This window comes from Mastacembelus armatus, chromosome 22 (genome assembly GCF_900324485.2).
Source record: "Mastacembelus armatus chromosome 22, fMasArm1.2, whole genome shotgun sequence".
NCBI lineage: Eukaryota > Metazoa > Chordata > Actinopteri > Synbranchiformes > Mastacembelidae > Mastacembelus > Mastacembelus armatus.
Genome location: NC_046654.1, coordinates 13,858,363 through 13,881,850, shown reverse-complemented (window position 1 = coordinate 13,881,850; position 23,488 = coordinate 13,858,363). Strand labels below are relative to the sequence as shown.

Below are 23,488 nucleotides of genomic sequence, written 5' to 3'. Positions count from 1 at the left end.
AAAAGAATGTTTGTACACATAACAGCAGAATGGATACAGTTAAGCTTGGGCCGGGTATATGGAATAGTAGGACAGCTAGTACACAATTCCCATGGTAAACTAAATAAGTGGGACTTGTTGTCTCATCCTTATTGTGGTTTTCACAGGCAGCTATTATGGTGCTGGTACATTGGTCTGTAATCAGTGTTCAGGGCCACCGTGATCATACACCATGGTATGAAACCACTAAATTGAGATCCCCATTTTGTTTTATTTATTTATTTGTATTTATTTTTTGCAACCTGTTTGTGTCCTCATGGCTGTGATTTTAAAACCAGGTTTAACTTTGCTGTGGCTGTAACTTCTTGAAGTGGTCATTTTGCTTCTCTTTGTCTCACTGCATTTTCTTCCCCTGCTATTTGCCTCTTCTCTTCCATCTCCGTCTCATTGCAAAGACTCATTAATCATAGTTTTGTCTCAGGGATGTGATTTACAGGTTGTGGCCAAGTGAATGTTTTAGATACCCTGTTGACACAAAACAACTCTGTCTGTTATGCAATGTCCCATTTTTCTTACCAACTCTCGGGCCACACGGAAGCGGGTGTCCTTATTGCTTTGTGATTTTACACGTATTGTTATTAAAAATGGGAAAACAAGACTATTCCCACACTTTCAGGACACAAAGAATGTGACTATCTTGGGATACTTGTCAACAGGCAGAACCACAACAATATGAACATTGGAGGGACCAGGAAAATTGAGAGACTGTGGTGGGTGGAGTAACAGGAACAGAAGGAGAAGGAGGAGGGGACCGTTGAGACATTTTTGAGGTCTTTGTTCCTTTCTTTAGTGGCTGTTTATGCTGGTGGCTAACGAGCTCCAGTGTGGCCGACGGCTGAATGGCAGGAAAGTGATGGGTCACCCCACTCAACCACCAGCTAAACTTACCTGCACACGCTATTACTGACAGTGGCTAATATCTTATTCAGGCTATATATACTGCATTATTATTACATTACAGGCCAAATGTTTGATGTTGAGAAACTTTGTGTGAAGAAAAAGATAAAAACTTGATCATTCATGTGCAAACTCAGCGACCCAGACAACCAGTTTTTCAGTTTTTCTCCACACCCCTTGCTTCAGCAGCAGCTGTTCTGGTTGCTGCAGGTTTGCACAGACGCTCACTACTGTGCCTCCAGCTGTGCGCTTTATCTCTTTTCGTAGCACGTCTCTCGCTCCACCTTGTTTTTATCTGACCTGCATGCGATCGGTCATGTGACAGCCAAAATTCTTCTCATAAACCCCCTGTGCTGCTGTGCTCTGACCTGTATCGCCTCCAGATGTCACCTCTAACCTTTCTCCAGCCCAAGCCATCCTCCCCCACTCTCAAACCTTAAACTTCACAGTTAGACAGGGTACCAGCAATGTAACTGGGTTAGCGTGTTGCTAGAGGTGAGGATTAACTAAGCCCAAGGGCTGGCACTCGTACGTGCTGATGTGCTTCAACCAGTGACAGCCCTGTGAACTTTAACCCCCCACCCCTCACCCCCTCCATCAGTCATCATTTATCACCCTGTAAGAGACAGAGCTGCTTTTGTCTGCCTGTGGACAGACTAGCCTCAGCTGCTTTCTCTCACTTAGTGAGCCCACTTGGGGCATGTCACTGCCATTTTGTAGTTGTCTGTGATTAAGATTAAGGGTACATGAAGTGAAGCACTCTGTTAACTGGATGAAGCAGTGATAAGATTAAAACATGCTTTGCACGGGGTCGTACCCCTTAACCGGTCTGAAAGTGGCAGAATGAAAACTGTGCTGTCCTGTGTAGAAACCAGCTGAGACTTCAAGAAGCTACTAAACTAAACTTTCAGTGCTTGCAGGGTTGCCTGTATTGTTCTTGAAACATACCATATTGCACATCTTTTCCATTGTCATTAAAAGAACACCTGATTGGAAAAAAAAAAAAAAAAACAACCGTAAAGCGAGATCATTTGCACTAATCCAATGTTTTGTAAGAGTGAACAGTCTGTATATAATGCAGCATAATTATTGCAGATAGTAGAGCACGGTTTTGTGACTCCGTATTCCTACTTGTCATTGGAAGGACCTGCTCAGGGTGTGTGTACAGTCTATGTTGTTGTCCTGTGAAGTCATGCATTAGAGGATAGTTTAACAGTGGCCAAGAGGAGCTTTTTTCTTTCTTTCTAATTACAGCACAGCTCAGTTCGGCCAGAGACCATTGTGCCGAGTGCTGTGAATTCCCACAGTGGAGCTGCTCAGCAGAGAACAATGAGTCAAATTCCTGACCGTTCCCCACAGGTTCAGAGCCCGGGATGACAAATAAAGACAGCAGAGTTACAGTGGCTTTGCTATTCTACACCCAGTAGCTTTCCCACTGGCCACCCCAGTGGGCATATTGGTTTGTGTTTATGTGTGTCCTCATTTGTGTGTGTGGCATGGCGGCTAGAGCTCCCACTGGGAGCAGGGAGAGGTTGAAAGAGGGGGGAGGTGAAGGGGAGGGAGCTTGCTTCGCTTTCTTTCTGTGGGAGGTGAAAGACTGTTTCTAGTGTAATCAAACCTCTGAGAACGAAAACCTGGCAACCAAAAGCTCCACTAAAAGGCTTTGTTGCATTAAAATTGATCAACAGGAAAGAGCACTGAACATGTGATGCCATGTATAGATGTAATAACATTAGAGATTAGGACAAGAATAGCCTGCCCATTAGCATGAGGGATGGATAGTTCTGTTGTTTACATTGTCGAATACGTGTGCTTACACAGCCTTTAAGTAGTCCCTGAGACCTTGAATGCCTCCAAGAGGGTCAGGTTCTACTTGTTGCCTCCAGGCTTGTAGTGTCTGGGTGGTTGCTTTTCTAGCTGTCCAGAAATACAGGTGTGTGTATGAGTACACATGCACACATGCATGTGGGGAAACTGTCGTGTTGGTAACCTGTCCTACATATAATCACTGTTTTCATGAATGGGAATTGGTGGGTGGTACGAAAGACCCCACAGTGAACAACAGGTGTCATCCTTTATAAATACACAGTTTCTTGATCTTTGACACATTTCTTTCAGGTGCTGTCTTCTCTGTTTATTTTTTTAAACAGCAGCCTCTCTGTCAGTGCATACTTAATGCTAAGATAGTATATATTTTTTAATGTAATCAGACTTAAGAGTTAATGTTTGAATTACTACTGTTATGTTTTTTGTTTTTGTTTTTTTGTCTCTCTTGATAGAAAATTACCATAGGTCACGGGCCAAGGAACAAGTCAAATGTTTTTGGTACAGATCAAGGAGTTTGTAACATTGCTCATTTTAGGACGTTTTTGCACTTGCAACATAAAATGTCAGAAAAGCCCAGATAGTGGGAGATGAAATCTTAAGAAAATACCACCTGCATTTATTCCAAGAAACAACTCAAACTTGAGTCATAAATTATTTGAATTTCATTAAAGTTTGAATCCTTATAGTAAGTTTGTTATGAAAATTACATTTCTGGGGCAGTGAATGGGGCACCTTATTGGCTATGTGTTTGCAGTTGACATTGGTGCTGTGTTTATTCCTCTGCTACAGTTACACCCACTTGTTCTGGTTAGAGGACATTTGCCAAGTGGTTCACAAAGGCCATAAAACTCCTCCAAAGCGTTTCATCCTGCGCAGGCTTTGAAAAGCATTCACACAGTCTTCTCTGCTGCTCCCCCCCTCCCTTCACTCAATTCACAATAGCACGACACTCTATCTCCTTTACTGGTTTCTCTTCCCTTAACGAAAATTGATAGTCTCTCACACACACACCAGAAGCCATTGATCAAGGCCCAATAAATGTTTTATGAGCCCCACTGTAAGGACACCCCTCTTTTATTTGGAAGGTGTCGATGGTTGAGTCTAGAGGGAAACATTGCTGCAGTTGGTTTCTCAAAAGGCAACTGAATTTGGTGGGAGAGTAATGCATTTTCTCGGCAGCACACATCCACACCTATTCTCCATCACTGTGCATGTAAACACACTTACAGTCGTTCCAGTTCAACAGCAGATCACCCTGCAGTGATCTGGAATCTGTAAACTCACTGGTAACTGACTTCAAGGATTAGAGATGGGATACGTGGAGAGAAAACATTTGCCACTGAATGAGGGAAACTAACAGCAACCTAGAGGAGAGAAAGGGCTTTCATTCATTAATTAGCAGGTGCAGATTCATTCCTCCCACCACTTCTTTCCAGAATGTTTTGCCATATCTAGTCTGTGTGGCTTTAGAACAACCTAGCCAAAAAAAACAAAAAAACAAAAAACAGACAATGTAAGCCTCAGCTTGTTTTATTGTAAGCTCAATCGCAAGTTTCCCATGAGCCCTTTCTTCCTTTTTTTCTGGTGAGGATGGTGGCACCATTTTACAGGAAATGCCTTTTTAACACAGCAGGAAGGAGAAAGTTTACCCCCTTTGGATCCAAAGTCTTTGTTTTCATCTAATCGCATTAGGTGACTGGCCCAGTGCTTGTATTTTGGCTGCATTCATGGTGGTGTGGGCAGAGGCCAATACTCCTTCCCTCCTTTAAAATTCAAAGTGAATTCCCATGCAAACTACTAACCAGTAAGGGGCTGAGCTTAAAATTCTCTGAAGTCTTGCCTACAAAATTAGCATGCCAAGGAATGAGAAAAATCTAATGAGACTAAGTGGACTTGACTTGTGTGGCGGCTAATGGTTAATGAGTGCTGATGGATTTCCCCTTTGATTCAGTTGAAAGGACCTGAGGTCTCACACATATTTTCTCAAGGTTTGAAAATACCATCAAAAGTGAACTTTGATGCCATAATGGAATTTTAATGCCTTTGACTGTAGTCCTGTGTAGATAGTGTTGAGTGATAGGACTACAGAATTTAGCACGTAGCTGTAGAAACGTCTACAATAAATGCACCACAGAGGGATGGAATATTAGAGATTTGTAAAGTCAGTAAACCTGTCTCTTTCTTGTTTTTTATTTGTTACCACTGTACAGAATTTCATTCATCCTGTGTACTACAGTTTTGCGAACTGAAAGTGTAACAAATACAAATAGCGGTACTTAAAGTACCCACCAGCAAACAAATAGCTGTAAAACTGCATACATAATGTGTCTGCAGTTTGTCTTAAAAGATCCCTAGATCTTTTTTGTATCTTTGTCAGTCCAACCAGTATATTTTTAATGCAGAATATGTGCTCTTCTGTTATTTGGTGCTAAATGTATGAAGAAATAGGATGGATGCATTTATATTAGCAAAAAAAAAAAGAATACTTGAATACTGTAGCCATAGACACAGGGTCACAGAGGTGTGAAGTTACGAGGAGCCATTTACAAAAATAGTTGTGTGACCACAGAACACACCCATTGGGTATTTGCTAACAGCTACATGGTCTACAATATATCGATCTGCCAAAAACTGCCTCATACTGAAGCATGTTATTTGTGTGTGTGTTTGTTTGTGTGTGTGTGTGTGTGTGTCTGTGTCTGTGTGTGTCTGTGTGTGTCTGTGTGTGGTATGGTTGGAGTGAGTGAGTGTGTCTTGCAGCTGATGTGTCTTTCGGAGAAGCAGGGCGCACGGCCGTGTAGCTGCAGCTGCCCCCTCTCTGTACGCTCATTGATGGGGAGTTTACCTCCCCACCCACAGCTACACACACATAAACACACATAAAGGCTTGTTCTTTACTCTGTTGTCTCAACAGTACTTGAAGGTCCACTGAAGGACACAATGTGTGCATAGGGAGGGCATGTTTGTGAGTTTATTGCAATTCTACAGTATCAGAAGACTCTGGATATACATGAGTTACATCCTTGTATGTTCCAGAGCAGGTGGCAGAACAACTCATTTGTTATTGGAGCTCCAAATAGTAGCAAGGGGACTGGCATGTTTATTGGAACACCCACACCCATATGTGCACACACACACACACACACACACACACACACACACACACACACACACACACAGTCCTCCATTGTTTAACTAGCCTAACAGACTTAGAGGTCCCAACCGTTACCCTGTTTATCCTCTATTTATCTAGCAAATATAGCAGTCCCACCTGTTCTAAGTTGCACTAGGACACATGCTAATAAAACTAACAGACTGTGTACAATAGTTCATCTTAAATTATCCCAAATTGTTGTTTTGCATTGCTGCAAGGAGCCTTTGCAAATGACAGTTGAATTGAATCTTTCTGGAGTAGCAAATGGATTAGATTTTTGAATGGTTGTCTAATGAAATCCTCTCTTTGCATTTTTATTATCTTGTGTGTCCAGGTTTGGATGACAGCCTGCAGCAGTATGTGAGCAACTTTGAGCGGGAGAAGATAAGTGGGGACCAGCTACTAAAGATCACTCATCAAGACCTGGAGGAGTTGGGCGTAGCCAGGATTGGACACCAGGAACTGGTGCTGGAAGCCGTTGATCTGCTGTGTGCATTGGTCAGTAGAGGCAATAATGGGTGTTTATCATTTGCTGATTAGTGACAGTATGATCAGTTTGAAAGCTGAGAGTTACAGCATTTTTCTCTCCCCTACTCTCCCTTTACATGCTGCCAAATACACTCTGTAGTTGCTGTATATTTATTTTTTGGTCTTTGTTCTCTCAAGCAATCTGAGAGAAATATCAGGCTGGTCTTCAATTTCATTCTCAGTGCCACAACTGTCTGCTTACCTAAGCCATCTCTCAGGGTCAGTTAAATATCTCTTGCTTGGCTCTTTCTAATCCCTCTGGGAGTGAACCAGCTGATCGGCTGTCCATCAAAACAGCTCCCCGAACTGCCAACCAAAATGTCTCGAGCATTAAAACAGTGATGAAAGCCGTTCATGCTCCATTTGAAATAGAACCAGGTTTTCCAGCAGATGGGATAGATTTGGAGTTTTATCACTTCCTGTGCTATAAAGTTCCAGATTTGGGTCCATGCATTTTGATCAGTGTCAGCATTCCTGACTCTATGCTCTCTAAAATAAAAATGATTTACCTAAATCATTTGGGTCATGGTTATTTTTAGCCTGAAGAAACTTAAAAGTTCATTCCTTTCTCTCCCACATCGGGCTGCATCTTGTCATGATGCTGATTTGAAGGCTGTAGCTGGAATAGGATTGGATCAATGAATTTTAGGTCTCAAAATGACTTGTCAGTGGTCCAACACATCAGTACACTGAAGCTCATGACTTAGCTCAGATCAGATGTTTCAAATCTGGTTGCTTTGTGCAGGTTTGGGGTCACATGCATTGAATTAGCATGAAATATACAATCTGCATGGCAGCTAGTAGGTGCAACCTTGAACCCCATCAATACATGCTTTCTTCTTGTTTCTTATCCTGCAAAAGGCAATCCAATAAAAGATAAGCAACCTAAGTACAATATCCTCCCTACCTGCAACCACTACATTGAACACATGGAAGCTCTTGGCAAATATAGGTTTTCCTTTCTTGTTTTGATAGATTTACTCATCATACAATATGCACCATATGGTATATCCTGTCCCCTTTTGCCATTAGATTAATCAGGTCCAGATTTTTTGTACAACCTTTGCATCAGGGCAGTAAAATCTCAAGCCATTTTTCTCTTGAGCTGCTTCATAAATTTGGCTCCCACAGTGCTTCCTCAGCTTGTTTTTATTTTATGTAAGCCTCCTTTCATATATTTTTATTCTTACTTCCATATGTGCTGTTAGTTTGTAATCCTGTGCCTATGTGTCTGCACTGTATGGTCTTATGCAATGTAAGGAAGTATTTGGTCTGTTGTACTTTAACCGTCACTCGTTTTTTGGAACTTTAAATCAGGAATGCTGGACTCTCAACAACCTTTCACCTCTGACTGAAGCAGTGCAACTAAAAGTTTTTGGTCCGTTAGAGGTTTCCTTATTAAGAACGAGGCCTCAGCCTTCCACAGGCCCCATGGGAGGAAGTGAGGCCCCCAATTCAATTAGCTTTAACTGAGGCAGGGTCACTGCTACTGACAGAAGCACACACCACCAGTACCCGACACCCCCATACTCTCCCACTACTTTCTCTTTGCTGTTAGGTCAGGCACTTCCTGTTGCTGCAGTCACATTTAACTTTTCATTCCTTGAATTTTAGATGGTTATGCATGTTTGCACAAAGCAAACACTTCACCCTATCATAGTACCTTAATGTCCTGTTACCAGTTTCAAACTTAAGTCATAATCACAGATGGCCTAACATACACAGGCTTTTAGGAAACATTCATACTCATGCTTCTCTTTCACCCAAGATCTAACAAGATCAAACTGCTGTCTAGGGATGAAAAAGAGCATACCACTTATTTTTAGTGGCCCTCTCTGAGCTGTGATGTCTTTTGCAGGGTCAGTGTTGAAACCCTACACTTCTTTATTTGTTTTCAGAGCACCATAGTCCACTTAAAGACCAGCACATTCTGAAACTCACACACATATTAGCTGTGTCCATCAGCTTTTAAACATACTGTATATAACAGATCATCTGGCCAAAGAGCTGATGTAAATGTATTTTACTGTTGCTTAGAGGTAAATCTTCCCCATGGTATAATGTAACACTCAAACTCAGATTGCAAATCCTAGCAGTGCACACATACACACACGCTGTGTCTGATGTTACAGACATTAATATCTTTTATAGTCCAGTCAGATCCACATAATGCCTGTGGTGAAGGCAGGAAGCTCACTGTTATGATAGCCATTCTCCAGCTCTCCCGAGGTTACTTATATCAGTGTATAGTCCCTTAAAAGAACCCTAACTAAAGCCCTCAAAAAACGCCTCAGCCATCTTGATTCTACATTAACTCAATGTCTGTCAAAGGTGCTGAAAGAAGTTACATTTGGCTGGAAATGTTGTGAGAATGATACTTTGTATTTGATTGGAACCACAGATTTTGTTCAGATGTGGCTTTTAGCTCAGCTGGTAGTGTGGGACAAAGGCTCACTGGACATCTGTGGGCCAGTCAGAGCTGCTGTGACTGTGATTAGCCTGCTAATGAAAAAGCCAGGAAAGACGTTTGATCTGGAAAGTTCCACATTGGCTGTGTGAATGGCTAAAAAGCCAAACCAACAAATCATTTCTTTACTTTTTTTTTTTTTCCACTATATATGCCCTGATCACATTTGCTTGCCTTTTGTGATGTTTCAACAATCATTTTCCTGTCAAGTGTAGCCTGAGTAAAGCTGCTTACCGCTTCTGTTTGAGTACTGCAATTATTGCAGTGATTGCTTTGGGACCGAAATGAGTGAAAAGATTTGTATTTTTTGAGCTTGGAGAGAGGCAGTGGAATAAAAGTAGACACTAACCACTTGCAGATCTCCCTTGTTTGCCAAACACGTGCTGTTTTACTCTATGCAAAGCATATTTAGCTACTGGCACATCACACATACAGCAGCATTGCTGGCAGCGATGCAACACCATTTAAGCTGATATTTACCAGGACAGAAGCCTGCCTACCCTTTCTGTGCCTACCTTTAACCACCACATTACTCCAAAAACCCATTTATTCAATCAAAACATTGCAAAGATTTTAAAACCAGCTCTTGAAAATATTTGCTCAGTCTCAGATAGACACTTTACCCTTCAAGAATAAATGTACATCCTGTTGCAGCTCCAAATCCCACACTAGTTCAGTTCATAGATGGTTTATACTGTACTTAGTAACCCTTGAAGACACAGAGCTCAGCTGTTTTGTGCAAGTGAATAACCCATAAATCAGAGGAATGCAACAGGTCAAACAACCCAGGCTCAAGAATGCAAACTTTGCTCCGCTTGATAGGAATCATGTGATGACACGAGCAAACCCTGACTGCACAGCTTAGACAAATCTGGAGAATGGAGGGGAATTTCATGCTGTCCTCACAGGCTGATGCGTTTAAATGATAATTAAATGATTACAGATGTTAATTTTTCTGTCATAAAAACTCCACCACTGTTAAATAACAAAACCAAATACATTCTATTGAGATGGATTGTTTGATTTGATCTTGATTGATAAGAGTGCACACTCTTACCCATGTTTCTTTGACGTTGTTTAAATCACGTATTACTTGACCTTTTCAGAACTATGGAGTAGAGACGGACAACTTGAAGAATCTAGTTGTGAGGATGAGAGCTGCCACCAACAGTCTACACATGGCCACATCTGACCGTAGGAAAAGCCCTGCATATGAAGGCAGCACCTCACGCAAGCCACCCAATGACTTCCTTACCTCTGTGGTGGAGCTGATTGGTGCTGCAAAGAGCCTCCTGGCCTGGCTTGACAGGTAAAAAGACTTCACCACCACCTACCTGTGCACCGTGAAATAGATACCAGAGAGTAAGACCACTGCTTACACTAGCTGCACAAATGCATACACTAATTTTGTATAGAGCTGTAATTTGTATTGTATTTAATCTGCACTGGCAGGAAATAAACCATTCCCTATATGCTCCAGGCAGTTAGCCATGTTTACACTGTATACAGTTTTAAGGCAGACATACAACCCCCTGTAAACTCAGATTGGGCAGGAGCTGGCAGTCCCTTCTACTCTTCTGCAAATCTACTCTAAAACACATTGCACCATAAAGGCAGAGCACAATAAGCAGGCTGCCAGGATTAAGTGTAGCTGGCTGAAATTAAGCTTCTCTTTTTAGGCAGGTTTGGCTAAAGTGGGCATAGTGATGTCACCATTTAAATGGTCGTTATGATGTGGAGATGAGTGCTCTTCTCTAAATTAGAATCCAACTGACAACATAAATCCACATATTTTTATGGTTTCATTAAAAAAATGTTATAAAGAAATTTTGTTTTTAAGATGGCTGTTTTTACACTTTGGGTTCACCATATATATATATATATATATATATATATATATATATATATATATATATATATATATGCCTAGATGGGGAGATTATAGAAAAGGATCTACCTGAGTACTTTAAATATATAGATGAGTCATTATTTTATTATATTGTTGTCTAGTTACCATGCTCGCTATAGTTGTGTTCTTTGCATGGTTGTTTTCATTCCACGTCTGTTACAATGTCTGTTTCGTGGTTGTTTGTGGAGGCATTTTGGAGCGAAGAAAAAGTGATAGTAAAGACGATGAAATGGTACCAGAAAGGTGACATTCTTGAGTTACAACCGAGTCTGTCTGTTGCCAGCTACCTGAATGGAGTAATTAGAGCAAGATTCAGTCTGTTGTGACGCTCAGTGTTATACCTGACTTTATATCACTCCAGCCTTACAGATCCACTGTTTCTCTATACTACATTTTTATTACTGGATAGATAAATACAGTATAATCCATTGTTTTATAGTGTATCTAGATTTTAAAACCATGTATTTATGCAATTTGTGCCATCACTGGTTCCTAATGTTCTCTCTGTCCTTGTGTGTCTGCTCACAGGACGCCTCTTACAGGGATCAGCGACTTCACAGCTACCAAGAATAAGATCATTCAGCTGTGCCTGGAGCTCACCACTACAGTTCAACAGGTCTGCACGCTAGTTAGTTCAACAGCACACACATGTAGCTCGCCCCTGAGGAACATGCACACACCCACACAATACCTTTTTCCACTGAGCACATATCAGCCCACGGGCACAGACATGCAGGATAAAGTATAGGAGAAGAGAGTTATGGGAAATGTGGTCTGGCAGCCACGATATAAACCTGAAACCAGCAGTCTAAGCTGATGTTTTTCTTGGGATCTTTTCCTCCTTATGCTGGCTAATGAGACCCCCCTTAGTGTGGTGACGTTTAATGGTAAACGTTGCTTTTGTGTTTCCAGTTTCATTAAAAACCCACTGGGGCTCTTTTAAAGGTGCCTGCCAACATTCCCCAAGGCTGCCGTAGTCCCTCAGCCATGTGGTTCCTGTTTTTGCTTCTTCAAGATGCTCACAGTGGGAGACCAAACTGTCTGAGAGCACTTCCTGTGTGTAGGTTTAATGCAGGGATGAGGAGGCGGTCCATCTGACTGCCAGATAAACGGCTAAGAGTTCAAACAGAGCATCAGAAAACATCCACTGTATTTCACAGCTTTCTGCAGAGAAAGCAAACATTGTAAGCCCCGACTCATTTTGGACGTCTCCTTGTCTCAGTGTCACGAAACCGGTAGGAATTGGTCATACATGAGGGTGTTGGTGAGTGGCTTTCCAGCAGAATCAAATCCATTAGTTTACATTTCTTCTCTTCGTTTGGCCCAATCAGCAGCTTATTTTACACTGTCAGTGAAAGTGGCTGCTGAGACTGCAGGTGTCGTTTTTAGAGGGTTAATGCATCAAAATAAATTCCTTTCCCAGAGTGCCCATTTCCTCGCCAGAGTCTGGGATTTCAGCACCTTTAGTGATTTATTGCAAGTGTCTCAGTCATGGTCATCTATGAAAAGTGGGGGTATACATTTCCCACACTGCCATCTCAAGTGCAGAGGTTACAGTGTAGAAAACGCTCCTGATAGGTGCTGAAAGAGTCTTCTAAGACTGGAGCAATTCATTTCCTCCATGTGTATATGGCTTATTTCCAATATAATCCAATACTTAAAAATCAAGACAAAGTTGCAAGATTCATCAATCCTTTTCTCCTTTGTTTGGCTTCCCTTTGTTTTTCATAACATGCGGACCAGAGTAAGAGCCACAGGTTAATAAAACAGGTTGCACAGGAGACTGCCATAGTGATTAGTTTCATGACAGGGAAAGACAGCATGAGGTTTGCCCAGCTCGTTCATGAACTTCAGCCAAGAATTAAGGCTTTTAAGATCACACGATTTATATGTTTGGCCTGAATAAAGCCTCTGTGCACACACAATGGGACATGGTCATAAATATGAGAAAGCATCACCCATCTTGGCTGGCCCGTCAGTGTGGAGGTCATTCTCTTTTAAAGAACACATTTTTCATTGATTCCTCTGCCTTTTGTCTATGCTTCTCACTCATAAATTGTTAAAACAGATATGAAGTTGATTTCAGTCTATTTTAGTAGAAAAACAGATTCCATTTTGTAGTCCAAGCACTGAACTTTAACAAGTATATCCATCATATATTGAGACCATGTACCATTTAGATAACAGGATGTCAGGAGACCAGGTCTGCGGTATTGCAGTCCATATCTTTTATTTCATTCCAGTCACACTCAAGGTTCCTGCACTGTGCCAACACTCCTCTCTCTAGACCGCTTTGCCCGACCATGCAGATCCACTGTGAAAACACATCAAAGACCTAGAGACCAGAACACAAAGAGTCATCTGATCCACACTGGCTGTAGGATCAGGTCCATAACATGCAGGATCAGAAAACCCAGGGAGTTGTCATGCAGCCTCTCTCAGTGCTTAGTTATGATCTGGATGCTGTCTATTAAAAGGACTTTGGTTCTGACAGAGGTATGGGATTATTTTGGATATCATGAACAGATCTTAGAAGTATTTTCTGTGAAATAGTTTTCACATGAATTGATGGTACTGTGAAATAGGACAAATGCTCAGTGAATGGTAAAACTTGACCAGAAATGCATCCAGCAATGTTTGCAGCACATAATGATACTGTTTTGTTTCATGACCTCTAAACATCAAAATATGTATTTTTAGCTCATCCCTCTTGGCTCCATCAACAGTGCAGTCATCCAAACATGGGCCAGTCGCTAAAAGAAATATGCAGTTGCATGTTTACGCAAATGTAGCCAAATTCTTTCTGAAACCACTGTATGTTCTTGGCTGACTTTAGAAAATATATTATATGGAAACATGGTTCTGGGACTAATATGTCAATTAAAACCTATTATGTTTGTGTTTTTTTTCCTACTTTGTGTTTATGTTGGCTTTTCATTTTTCCCTGCTAGAAAGGGAAATGTGGCAGTCATGTGTATATTATTTGACCAAAAAAGCTTAGGCACTTAAACACACACATCAACCATAATATTTAGAAAACATGTGATATACTCTCCTTTGATGTGAAGCCATCACTCATGGACATAGACAGTCATACATATCTTGTCACTGCAAACAAACCATCAGTGTGACCAGCCAAGTGCATTTGAAAACAGAGCCCAGTGGAATGTGCAAGCTCTGGAAATATGGAAAAACTTGTTCGACCCCCATTCACAGTCAGCACAATGGATTTACAAAGAGTAACAGAGCTAGCTTTGTGCTTAGCACATGTCTATGCATGTCACTAATGCTGTGAGGGCCACAACACCACTTACCGTTTTGACAAAGGCTTGTGGCTTGTGAGGGCTCCCAAGAAATAAAAGAGTATTTTCTGTGCTCTCTGATTTTGTCAGAAGCATTTTACCTGTGTATTGATTGATGGCTTTCTTTTGGGTATTCTCATCATAGAGCCAAGTCTATAAACAAGCAGTGCGCCCCACCACAACCACTATCACCCCCACCCTCTTTCTTAACCAGGGGCCCTTTCACCACCAGCAACACAGTTGTCAGGGGAGGCTGTTGGCTCAGCTGTGTCACGTCCGGCTGCAGTCTATGAATGCTTTGTTGGGGATGGTGGTCAGTCTCCCAGCACACTTTGCAGATTTTATCATTGGTTCCTTCCCCCAAACAGCAAAGATCACAGCTACTGTCTTGTTTGACTTCAAGAGACTCCTGCCACTACTAGCCCACCCAATGTGGAAGGCCGTGACACATTGTTTCCAGAAACCATCGTTTAGATGAGGGCTTTCTGAATATAAATGGCATGTTTTTTCCAACTATGTCATCTGCATGTTATTACTATGTGAGAGTTCCTATGGTATGTTCATTCCAGTATAGTTCACTGAACCACACAGAGTATTATGCAATTACAGTGTCCCCAGAACCTAGACAAATAGGTCATTTGAATCCTAAAGCTGTTTATTTGTGGCTGTTATCCACTTTTCTCAGTTCTATAACTGGAATGTTGATTATATCATATTTACCAATCCTCTATACTTTTTCTTTCACTAGCAATTGAATAACCTGTTCCTCTTCCCTGATGTTTACTGCTCACAAGCCTCATATGTCACCACTGTCTTCTGTATAACAGGACTGCAGTGTTTATGAGATGGAAGAGAAGATCCTGGAAGTTGTAAGTAAACTATACCTCTGTACTACATGCTTTGCTTACCATAATGTAAATTAAAGAAGACACACAAGTTCCTTTATAGAGGGGAAAGTTCAGTTTGGTTACATGTGTTGTTTTTATGTAGAGGTTGTGTGACATGCTCTCAGCTGCAAGGTCAGTTTTCAGAGTGAATAGTGCAGACGGGTTTTTAGGATTGCCAGAGGAGGAGGTGGGCCTAATACAGGACCATCAATCAGTGTTTCCTGTTACTGACACTCCAGACTCCTTGGTTTAACACTGGGCTTCCTCTAACACTCTGTCTCTCTCTAGACAACCGAGTAAAGTCCACAGTAAAGCAGAGGCTTTTTTTGTAGGATTTTCCTTTGTCCTGCTCTTGCCTTTTGTTCTCATCGTTTCTTCCCAGCTTTTTGTCTGCCTGTGCTGCACCTCAATTTCTTCCAGTGTCCATATAAAATGTACTCCAAGTGTTGTTCTTAAACAAGCAAGGGGTGAAGCAGAAAGGAGGGGGGGGCACTGGACTGATTTCAGTGTTCATGTGTACACTAGAACATCCGGTTCACACTAATGGGTCTGGCGGTAAACATGAAAACATAAACACAGGCATGTACACAGGAAGTAACTAACTGATGAAGGGTAGACTTTCTGTGTCAAGAGTAACAGCGTCAGCACACACGGAGTTTAACACAGCAGTTATAATCAGATTGAAACATTTATTAGCACATTGTACTTTTATTTTATTCATTGATGCATGTTATTTTGTCTCACCTTCTCTAGTCTAAGATTTTGAACAACATTTGTGATCAGACCGTGAGAACCACTTCTGACCCCTTGATGAGCCAGTCTGCCTGCTTGGAAGAAGTCCATCTGACCAATATCAAACCGGGCGAGGGTCTGGTAAGGAATGCTGGGAGATTTTTTTTTCTCTCTACCCTTTTTTCTACTCACGATTTGCTATTTGCTTCTTGGGTTTGCAGGCCAGGAATGCCTGCAATGTGTGTCAAATTGTGACTCTCACCACTGTCATACATTTGCCTCCCTCTGGGGATACAGCATTCTCACTGAAAACACAAGTAAAATTGTCTTTTTTTTTTTTTTCTTTTTTCTTTTTTTTTTTCTTTATCACTAGGGGATGTACATCAAGTCTACCTACGATGGGTTACATGTCATCACAGGAACCACCGAACATGTAAGTATAACATATGCTAACCACTAAAATACATTCAGCCCTTTTCTGAGCCTGAATTAATTTAATCATTCCAAATACATAGAGTTAGTTTGTGTCGCAGAATTATGCTATAACTTGCACTCTGTGTTGACATCCAGTTTTAATTCAGAGGCTCAGCTCTCACTTTTTTGCATCTTACTGTTAAGAAGAAGCTTTTGATATTGGTTAAAAACCATTTTGATCTCATCAGTCTCCTAAACTTTCTTTTCATTCTGCTCCCACAATATTGAGGGCACATTGAGTTACAGTATCTGAAGGAGTTACGAACTGTTCAGGTCGTTTCTGCACTTCAGTACCAGTAAATATCACAAACATCCTACACAAAAAGAAGCCCTACCTTTTCTGTAAACTGAGACAACCAGTCGGTGACTAATGCAACAGCATCACTGCCACAGTCAGATCCTCACGTCTCCGGTCCATAATTGTGGATCCGGACCTGAATCATCACAATAATGAATAGTTAATCCTGTTTGGCATCTGTGTGACATGAAAAACAAATCAGCCGATATTACACAGAAGGTGTCCTCTCCTGATTTTCACTGGTATTTGCTTGTTGAATGGGATTTAAAGGAATAGTTCTAATCAGCAACTTATTTTTCACTGTCAGTGACACTGAGTTGTTTTTCAACAAGGTTCTGTGTATACTAAGTTCTGTGTTATCAAGTGTTATCTGGCTTTGACCTTTACTTTTTCTTTTTTTAGTCGCCTGCAGACCTGACCAGAAAGATCCATGCTGGTGATGAGGTGATCCAGGTTAACCAGCAGACAGTGGTGAGTGGTTTTACTTTATTTCCCATATTTTCACAGTGACATATTTGTTTATATACTGTAAATATGAAGAAATCATGTATGCTTGTGTTTTAATCCTGTTCATCAGGTGGGATGGCAGCTGAAAAACCTTGTTATCAAACTGAGGGAGGACCCCAAAGGTGTGGTTCTGCTCCTGAAGAAGAGGCCCACAGGTACAACAGGCTTCACCCCTGCCCCTCTCAAGAACATGCGCTGGAAACCCCCAGTACCTCAGGTATAGACTTCTGTATACATTTCCTCTTTTTTTAACTTTTGAAACTGAAGAAAAGCTTGTGTCATTGTCAACCAAGTTGCAGCTTTTTAGGGAGTTGGTTCCATAATAGCAAGTTCAGACAAGTGTCACAGAGCCTTAGAAGTGCTGCTGGCTGATTTCAGTACAATGAGATTTTTCTTCATGCAGAGGCAAACAAAGTCTCATGATGTCATCCAGTCTGAGAGATAACACTGCCAAATTATAGTCTTGGAGTCTGGTTTTTGGATTATTAGAAACAAATGGCCCAAATGTTGCCATTAAAAGAAGACAGTGGGAAGACAATAAGACGGTTGTACCGACTTATTTTTTCAAGAGAAAACATCACATTATTCCTTATAAACAGTGTGCTAATAGGTTGTGGGACTGCTATCCAATTTGCTATTCTCCCTCATGTGAACACATTAGACTCGACTTACCTTTTAACCACATCTCTGCACCTGAGTCCCCTTTTACAGACAAGGAGACAATAAGCCAGTTGTAAGCTTAGACTGCCAAACTCAAGCTCTGGAATTGGCTTATCATGCGTAGCCTGTTTTATAGCCCAAGAAGGCAAGATGAGATGCTATCAGATAAGAGAGGTTTTCTCAAAACAACAAAGTGCCTCTTAACAAAAAGGGGGCCAATGTCAACATGTCCACCACTATTTTGTTTTAACAAGTAGTCACCGGTATCAAAGTTAGCCATCTCAGTTTATCTGTGATAATAAGGCTCCAGAAGGCAAAACAGAGACAAATCACACACTGTGATGCTTGAATGAATGGCACTGGCTTTGTAATGCTATATAATTTGTACGCATGGGTGCTATTTGGAGAAGGAAAGGGGGGAATGATTCAAGAGATCCCAGATTAGTTTAGTTTTTCATTAACATACAACCTCTACTGTCATTGTTTCATCAGACGTAGCACTTAGGGCTGATAAAAATGGAAGTGAATAAGAGCCACACATTTATTCAAGGGCACAATATTGTTGTGCGTCAGGAAACATAACTGTGGTAAATGAATAGAGTTTTAAGTACATGCCTCAGAGGCTATTTTGGACTTTACTTACGATTTTTCCATACACCAAACAAGAAGGTTTATACCGAGGGAGACACATAAGCACTTAAGCGTCTCACCACATCTGGTGAACTCCCTCTAGTTGCCAGCAAGTCATATTTATTCTTAATTTGGAAATTTAAAAAAACTCTGCACAGAAGCAACAAGCCATAAATTAATTTGTTTTTGAGATAAACTGATACCACACATACTGTACATGCATTCGACTGGAATAAGGCTTTTTTGTCCAGGTTAGGATTTATGTGAAATTGAGAATAAGTAATTGAAAAACGATTAATTATTGTGTAATATCAAATACATTATTGTACTCTGTTTTTCAGAACAACTCCTCCTTGATCAGAGCCCAGTCTCCCTGTGGTTCAGCTAACGGATCAACCAAAAAGGAGAAGCCAGCTATACTGGACTTGTACATCCCCCCTCCTCCTCCAGTTCCATACACCCCACGGTGAGCTGTCCCATTTCATCTGCCAAGCTTTTATATTCTTTTAGATTTAATTTTCTTCAGCATGTTGAGTTAAAAGTTAGAGCGTTAAAAATAAGCCATGAAACTATTTAAAGAAGTGGTAGCGAGCATGAAGGAGGCCAACTACCACCCTGCAGTGAGCGATCCAGTCCCCCCTCAGTCAAACTTTGCCACATTTCATCACCCAGGTGTGGGCTTATGATCGCCTTCTTTTTCCTCCCACTGCACATTCTGTTTTTCATGTCCTGAGCCTACTCTGCTCCCACCAGTCCCACTACAATCCTTACGCAACAGTTGCTTCATATTTCACCACCAGAAAGATGACAGAACATGGCCACTTCATTTAAAACACTGACAGGACTGACGTCTGTAGCTTTGTCATGTTTATTTCATTGGAATTGAGGCTAGTAAATAACATTATTAGATTTCAATACATCCCAAGCATGTAATTGTGCTTCATTTGGCATGGTGTGCTGTGATGAATAAATGAACATTTGTTTTTCTCAACAGAGAGGCGAGAACAGACTCATTCTCCAGCATTAGTAAAAGACCAAAGGGCTCTGAGTCACCCAATTCCTTCCTGGACCAGGAGAGCAGAAGACGCTGTACCATCGCAGACTATGACAAACTAAGCGTTGGCTGTCCCATCGAGGCCAACGTGATACAGCCCAGAATGAGAGAGCACAAGCTTTCACGTGGTCAGTATTCTCTCAGGAAATATGTAGAATATAAAATAAATATGTTCAACTAATTACATTTTTTAATTAACGTCTTTCTAGGTAAACCCCGGCCACTTTCCATGCCAGTGGATACCTGTGTCGGAGTGGCAGATCCCTACGCCAAGCCCTGGGCACAGGGACGGAAAGGTATGTACAGTTAGGTGTTCGGTTTCAGGCTGAAAGTGCAAGTCATACTTCTGTGTATTAACCTCACTTATCCCCATGGCAAGTGATCTGCATGATTTTAGTTCTCATAAGACATAGAATCAAGATAGTTTCACATATTGTCCTCCAAAACAGTAAACTAGCTTGCATCTACTGTGGGAACAAGGCTCATGATGTTCAAGATACCTGTTTAGAAAATAGCGTTTCAATTATAATCAAAACAAAAGTCCTTGAACCAGGTGAGGAATGTCAGAAGAATTATTTTGCTTTGTAAACTTTAAAGAAAGGTCCCTTGATTTAAACATAAGTGATTACTCCATAGATAGGCCCTCTGACAACAGCTCAGTAACAGGCTCGACAAAAGTAACATGAATAATATCTGGCATGTTCCAAGCCCTTTGTGATTTCTGGGTCCATGATGGATCATGCTGCATCATTCTCTGTTAGTTCTGCTCATAAACATTTTCTCTGCTTTAGGTGAAGATTTCTTGCATAGATACCTCAGCAATGAGAGGATCCCCACCATAGCAGAGGAGGTCCCCTCAGTGTCTCCAGCCTACGCGCATGCAGCGGAGCGTCACCTTGTCCGAGTGGACCACATCCGGGGCAGCCGCTACTACTCCAACTCAGACCTCCACAACAGCGCCACTATCCCCTATCAAGAGGACATGAAAAAGGCCCCCGTCCCCCCCATCACCAAGCGTACAGCAGCTGAACGCTCGCTACTGGTCAGTTGGATCACGCGACTTAAGCTATTGACTCACTGATGATGCGCTTCCTGTCTGGGGCTTCCTGTTCCTGTCTTGTGTCCTTCCTCAGTGCCTTTAATTTTTAACGTCTGGCTGCTTTTTTGGCAGTTTTGGGCTTTCTCACACTCCTCTCTCCCCACCCTCTATATTTCCCTGGTGTTATTACTACTGTCAACTACTACTCCTCAACCAAACTTGCTTTTGTAGTACTCACTACATTAAGTCATAACCCCTTTAACACTGCCCTGATCCTTCCTTGTCTCAGTCCGATCTCTGCCTCAAGAGTGTGTTCAGGTTTACGACACTTTGGCCTCTTGTGCTATCTGTGGACTCCTCTGTATGTACTGGGCTATGTCATGTTTGAGTTGAAATGCTTTCGGGTACTACTGTATAATACTTAAAAAAAAAAACTTGATATCACTTCAGCTAATTGCTTATTTTGAGCTTATTTGCATAAGTAAGTTATAAAAATAAAAGCAAGCATATTTTGTTAGCGGAAATGCTTTTATCTACATGTTTTTCTTTTTCAAATTATACGTTTGTGATCCGTTAGTTACCTTCTGCCAATGGTTGCCTCTTGTAAGCTATGCATACACTTCAGAGAGAATTGTCACTTTAGTCGATGATGCTGCATTGATCGGTAAAAGGATGTTTATGTCTTGTCACTAGCAAATATTTGTGCAGGTTTTATACCTATTGCACTCTATTCAGTAAACCTTTATGTCCTGTGTTTCAGCTTATAATTACTCACCTAACGGGTCCTACACAGCTGGTTGACATTAATAACTGGTCTTTTACAACCAGTTATTTGAACCAATCTCTTAGGGCACGCAGGTTAATTAAATGATGTTCTGTTAGCTCATGCTATGGAAAGACCACACATCACAAGAGTAAAAAAATGACAGTATTATTTATGCAAATACAGGGAAGAAGTGTCTATTGTTGCTTTATCTGCCTTTTGTAAGATTTGCAGAGCATTTTATTAAAAACTGCAGTTGTTACAGTGATTTTTGTATTGTCTTTATTTTACCGGTGTGTGTGGAGTTACTGCTCAAAGTCTAATTATAATGTAGCATGTGGGATAACGACTTTTTCTGAGAGCTACATTGATAATCACTATGTTATTTTAATTTCACACAAAAAAAAAAAAATGCTGCTCAGTAAACAGCAGCTTTAATTGTTAGTAACTTCCACTTTTGGGCTAAATACAGGACCAAGCTGTTGAACTGGCAGTCTTTCTAACCTGTTCTAACCTCTGAGGTGGACCCTGCTTCTGTTTTTAAACACGTGGTGAAACAGGATAGCTAAAGTCAGGTTACCGTTTCTCTGTGCCTCAGATGGTGATGGTTATGTAACTACTTCTGTTTGATGAACTTTCAATTCTAGCTGGGGAACCATATGGTCAGAGCAGGTTCTCCATTAGGGGATCTTATTCCTGCACATATGTTGTCTTCTAAACCTTTAAATGTCAGGTTAGGATCATGTTACCTGAGTGCTTTCACCATTTCCATTGATTTGAAGAAGAGGTTGAATTGAAGGGATCAGCATCTTTACTCATGGAACTTCATGAGCTGACTGCTGTCAAGAACAACCCACCACTCTCACCTCTTTCCCCTTTCCATATGTTTCTTTGTTCATTATTTTACTGCTACTACTACTACTGCTACAAGATGGGCCCGTTATCTCTCCTTCACCTTTTCCTTGTCTTGTTCTGCCCAAACATGCAAACCTATAGTTGCCTGCGGCCTACACTAATTTGCACTTTCTGAAAACCTGTGGTCTGCTTAAGTATTATCTGCACTCTTGTCTAACCCAGTGCTGTTTGCTAACCACTAACATGTTATGCCTGCACATCCCATATGATTACATGTGAATCGAATGCTGAATTATTAGACTGTGCATGTGGAATGACTTATGATTTTGTTAATTTATCAATTTTGTTTTTAATTGATCTAAAATTACAAAGGGAATGAAGCAATGAATGTTTTGGTTTTTTTTTTTCTAATCTTGGGATTAGTGATTTGTTATGCCACGATGCAAAATTGGCAAAAACAATTTGGGCTGAACGTCACAGGCAGCTGCTTATAAGTAATCTAATGTTAGTGCCTTTCAAGAGAAGATGCTGTACCCTTAATGGGACCAAAAAATTGAACAAAATCTGATCATTTGTGGTTTTGACAGTATGTTACTATACCTCAATCAAACTGAGTCTTTAAAACCAACTATGAAAGAGTAGCTGATTCCACCTCCATCATGTGTTAACGCATAAATCTTTATGTATCACAGGGATCCAGCTGGCACTCTAGCAGTGACTTCCTAAACCGGTGAGTTCCTCTCCTTCTCTCACACACATTGTTAGGGAGTTATAGGTCAGATGAGAAACATAAGAGCAGGGTGTGTCTTAATTTTCCATGAGGGAGTGACAATCACCAGGCCATGGGATCTTTTTAATAAAAACTACAGTGTGCTAGGTCATTGGGTGAGCTGACAAAACCATTAGGAATTTCAACAAGATGGTTAGAAATAATCTCCTACACAAACTTTCAAACAAATATCACTGTTCTTCTTTAATCCAACAATAAAGCATAAGGAAACAATATTTCCCTCTTATTTAATTCAGTCCAAAGCTTTTCACTCCTTTGAATGCTAAATCAACTTAGAATCTATTAATACATTTCTATATATTATATAGACATATATGTTTTTTTGATACATTGTTGTTACTTAGGACTGTATATCCGCCCTTCACCATCCTCCCCTAAGACACCTTTGCATACTGCAGTTTTGAGAAATGACTAAACCATGAATAACTCCATCCCACTGTTAAATATGACAACATCCGAGGACTGCTGCTCCTCCATCTCCTCATCCATGGCCCCTACGTCTCTGGTCCTCCACATTAACTACGTCATCAATGACTCCCCACCCTTGCTGGCTGTTCTATTTTAAGAGCCAAACAAAACGCATCTTATCCGGTTTTCAGGGAGTGAAATTAGATTGATGGTAGATATAATCATGTGTCATATTAATTTTGGCTTGTTAATCTGTAAGGAACAAACC

At 41.0% G+C, this 23,488-nt stretch overlaps 1 protein-coding gene across 1 annotated transcript in view; it reads left to right on the top strand.

Annotated features, from left to right (window-relative positions):
- Window positions 1-23,488, top strand: part of LOC113125806 (connector enhancer of kinase suppressor of ras 3) — a 42,585-nt gene that overhangs the window by 7,122 nt on the left and 11,975 nt on the right. Inside the window, exons 2-14 of the mRNA XM_026299433.2 lie at window positions 6,252-6,415; window positions 10,019-10,221; window positions 11,350-11,437; window positions 14,951-14,992; window positions 15,764-15,883; window positions 16,116-16,175; window positions 16,917-16,985; window positions 17,092-17,238; window positions 18,653-18,777; window positions 19,306-19,493; window positions 19,575-19,661; window positions 20,157-20,407; window positions 22,715-22,752. Of these exons, the coding sequence (XP_026155218.2) occupies window positions 6,252-6,415; window positions 10,019-10,221; window positions 11,350-11,437; window positions 14,951-14,992; window positions 15,764-15,883; window positions 16,116-16,175; window positions 16,917-16,985; window positions 17,092-17,238; window positions 18,653-18,777; window positions 19,306-19,493; window positions 19,575-19,661; window positions 20,157-20,407; window positions 22,715-22,752 (1,582 nt within the window). The remainder of the gene's footprint in view (window positions 1-6,251; window positions 6,416-10,018; window positions 10,222-11,349; window positions 11,438-14,950; window positions 14,993-15,763; window positions 15,884-16,115; window positions 16,176-16,916; window positions 16,986-17,091; window positions 17,239-18,652; window positions 18,778-19,305; window positions 19,494-19,574; window positions 19,662-20,156; window positions 20,408-22,714; window positions 22,753-23,488) is intronic.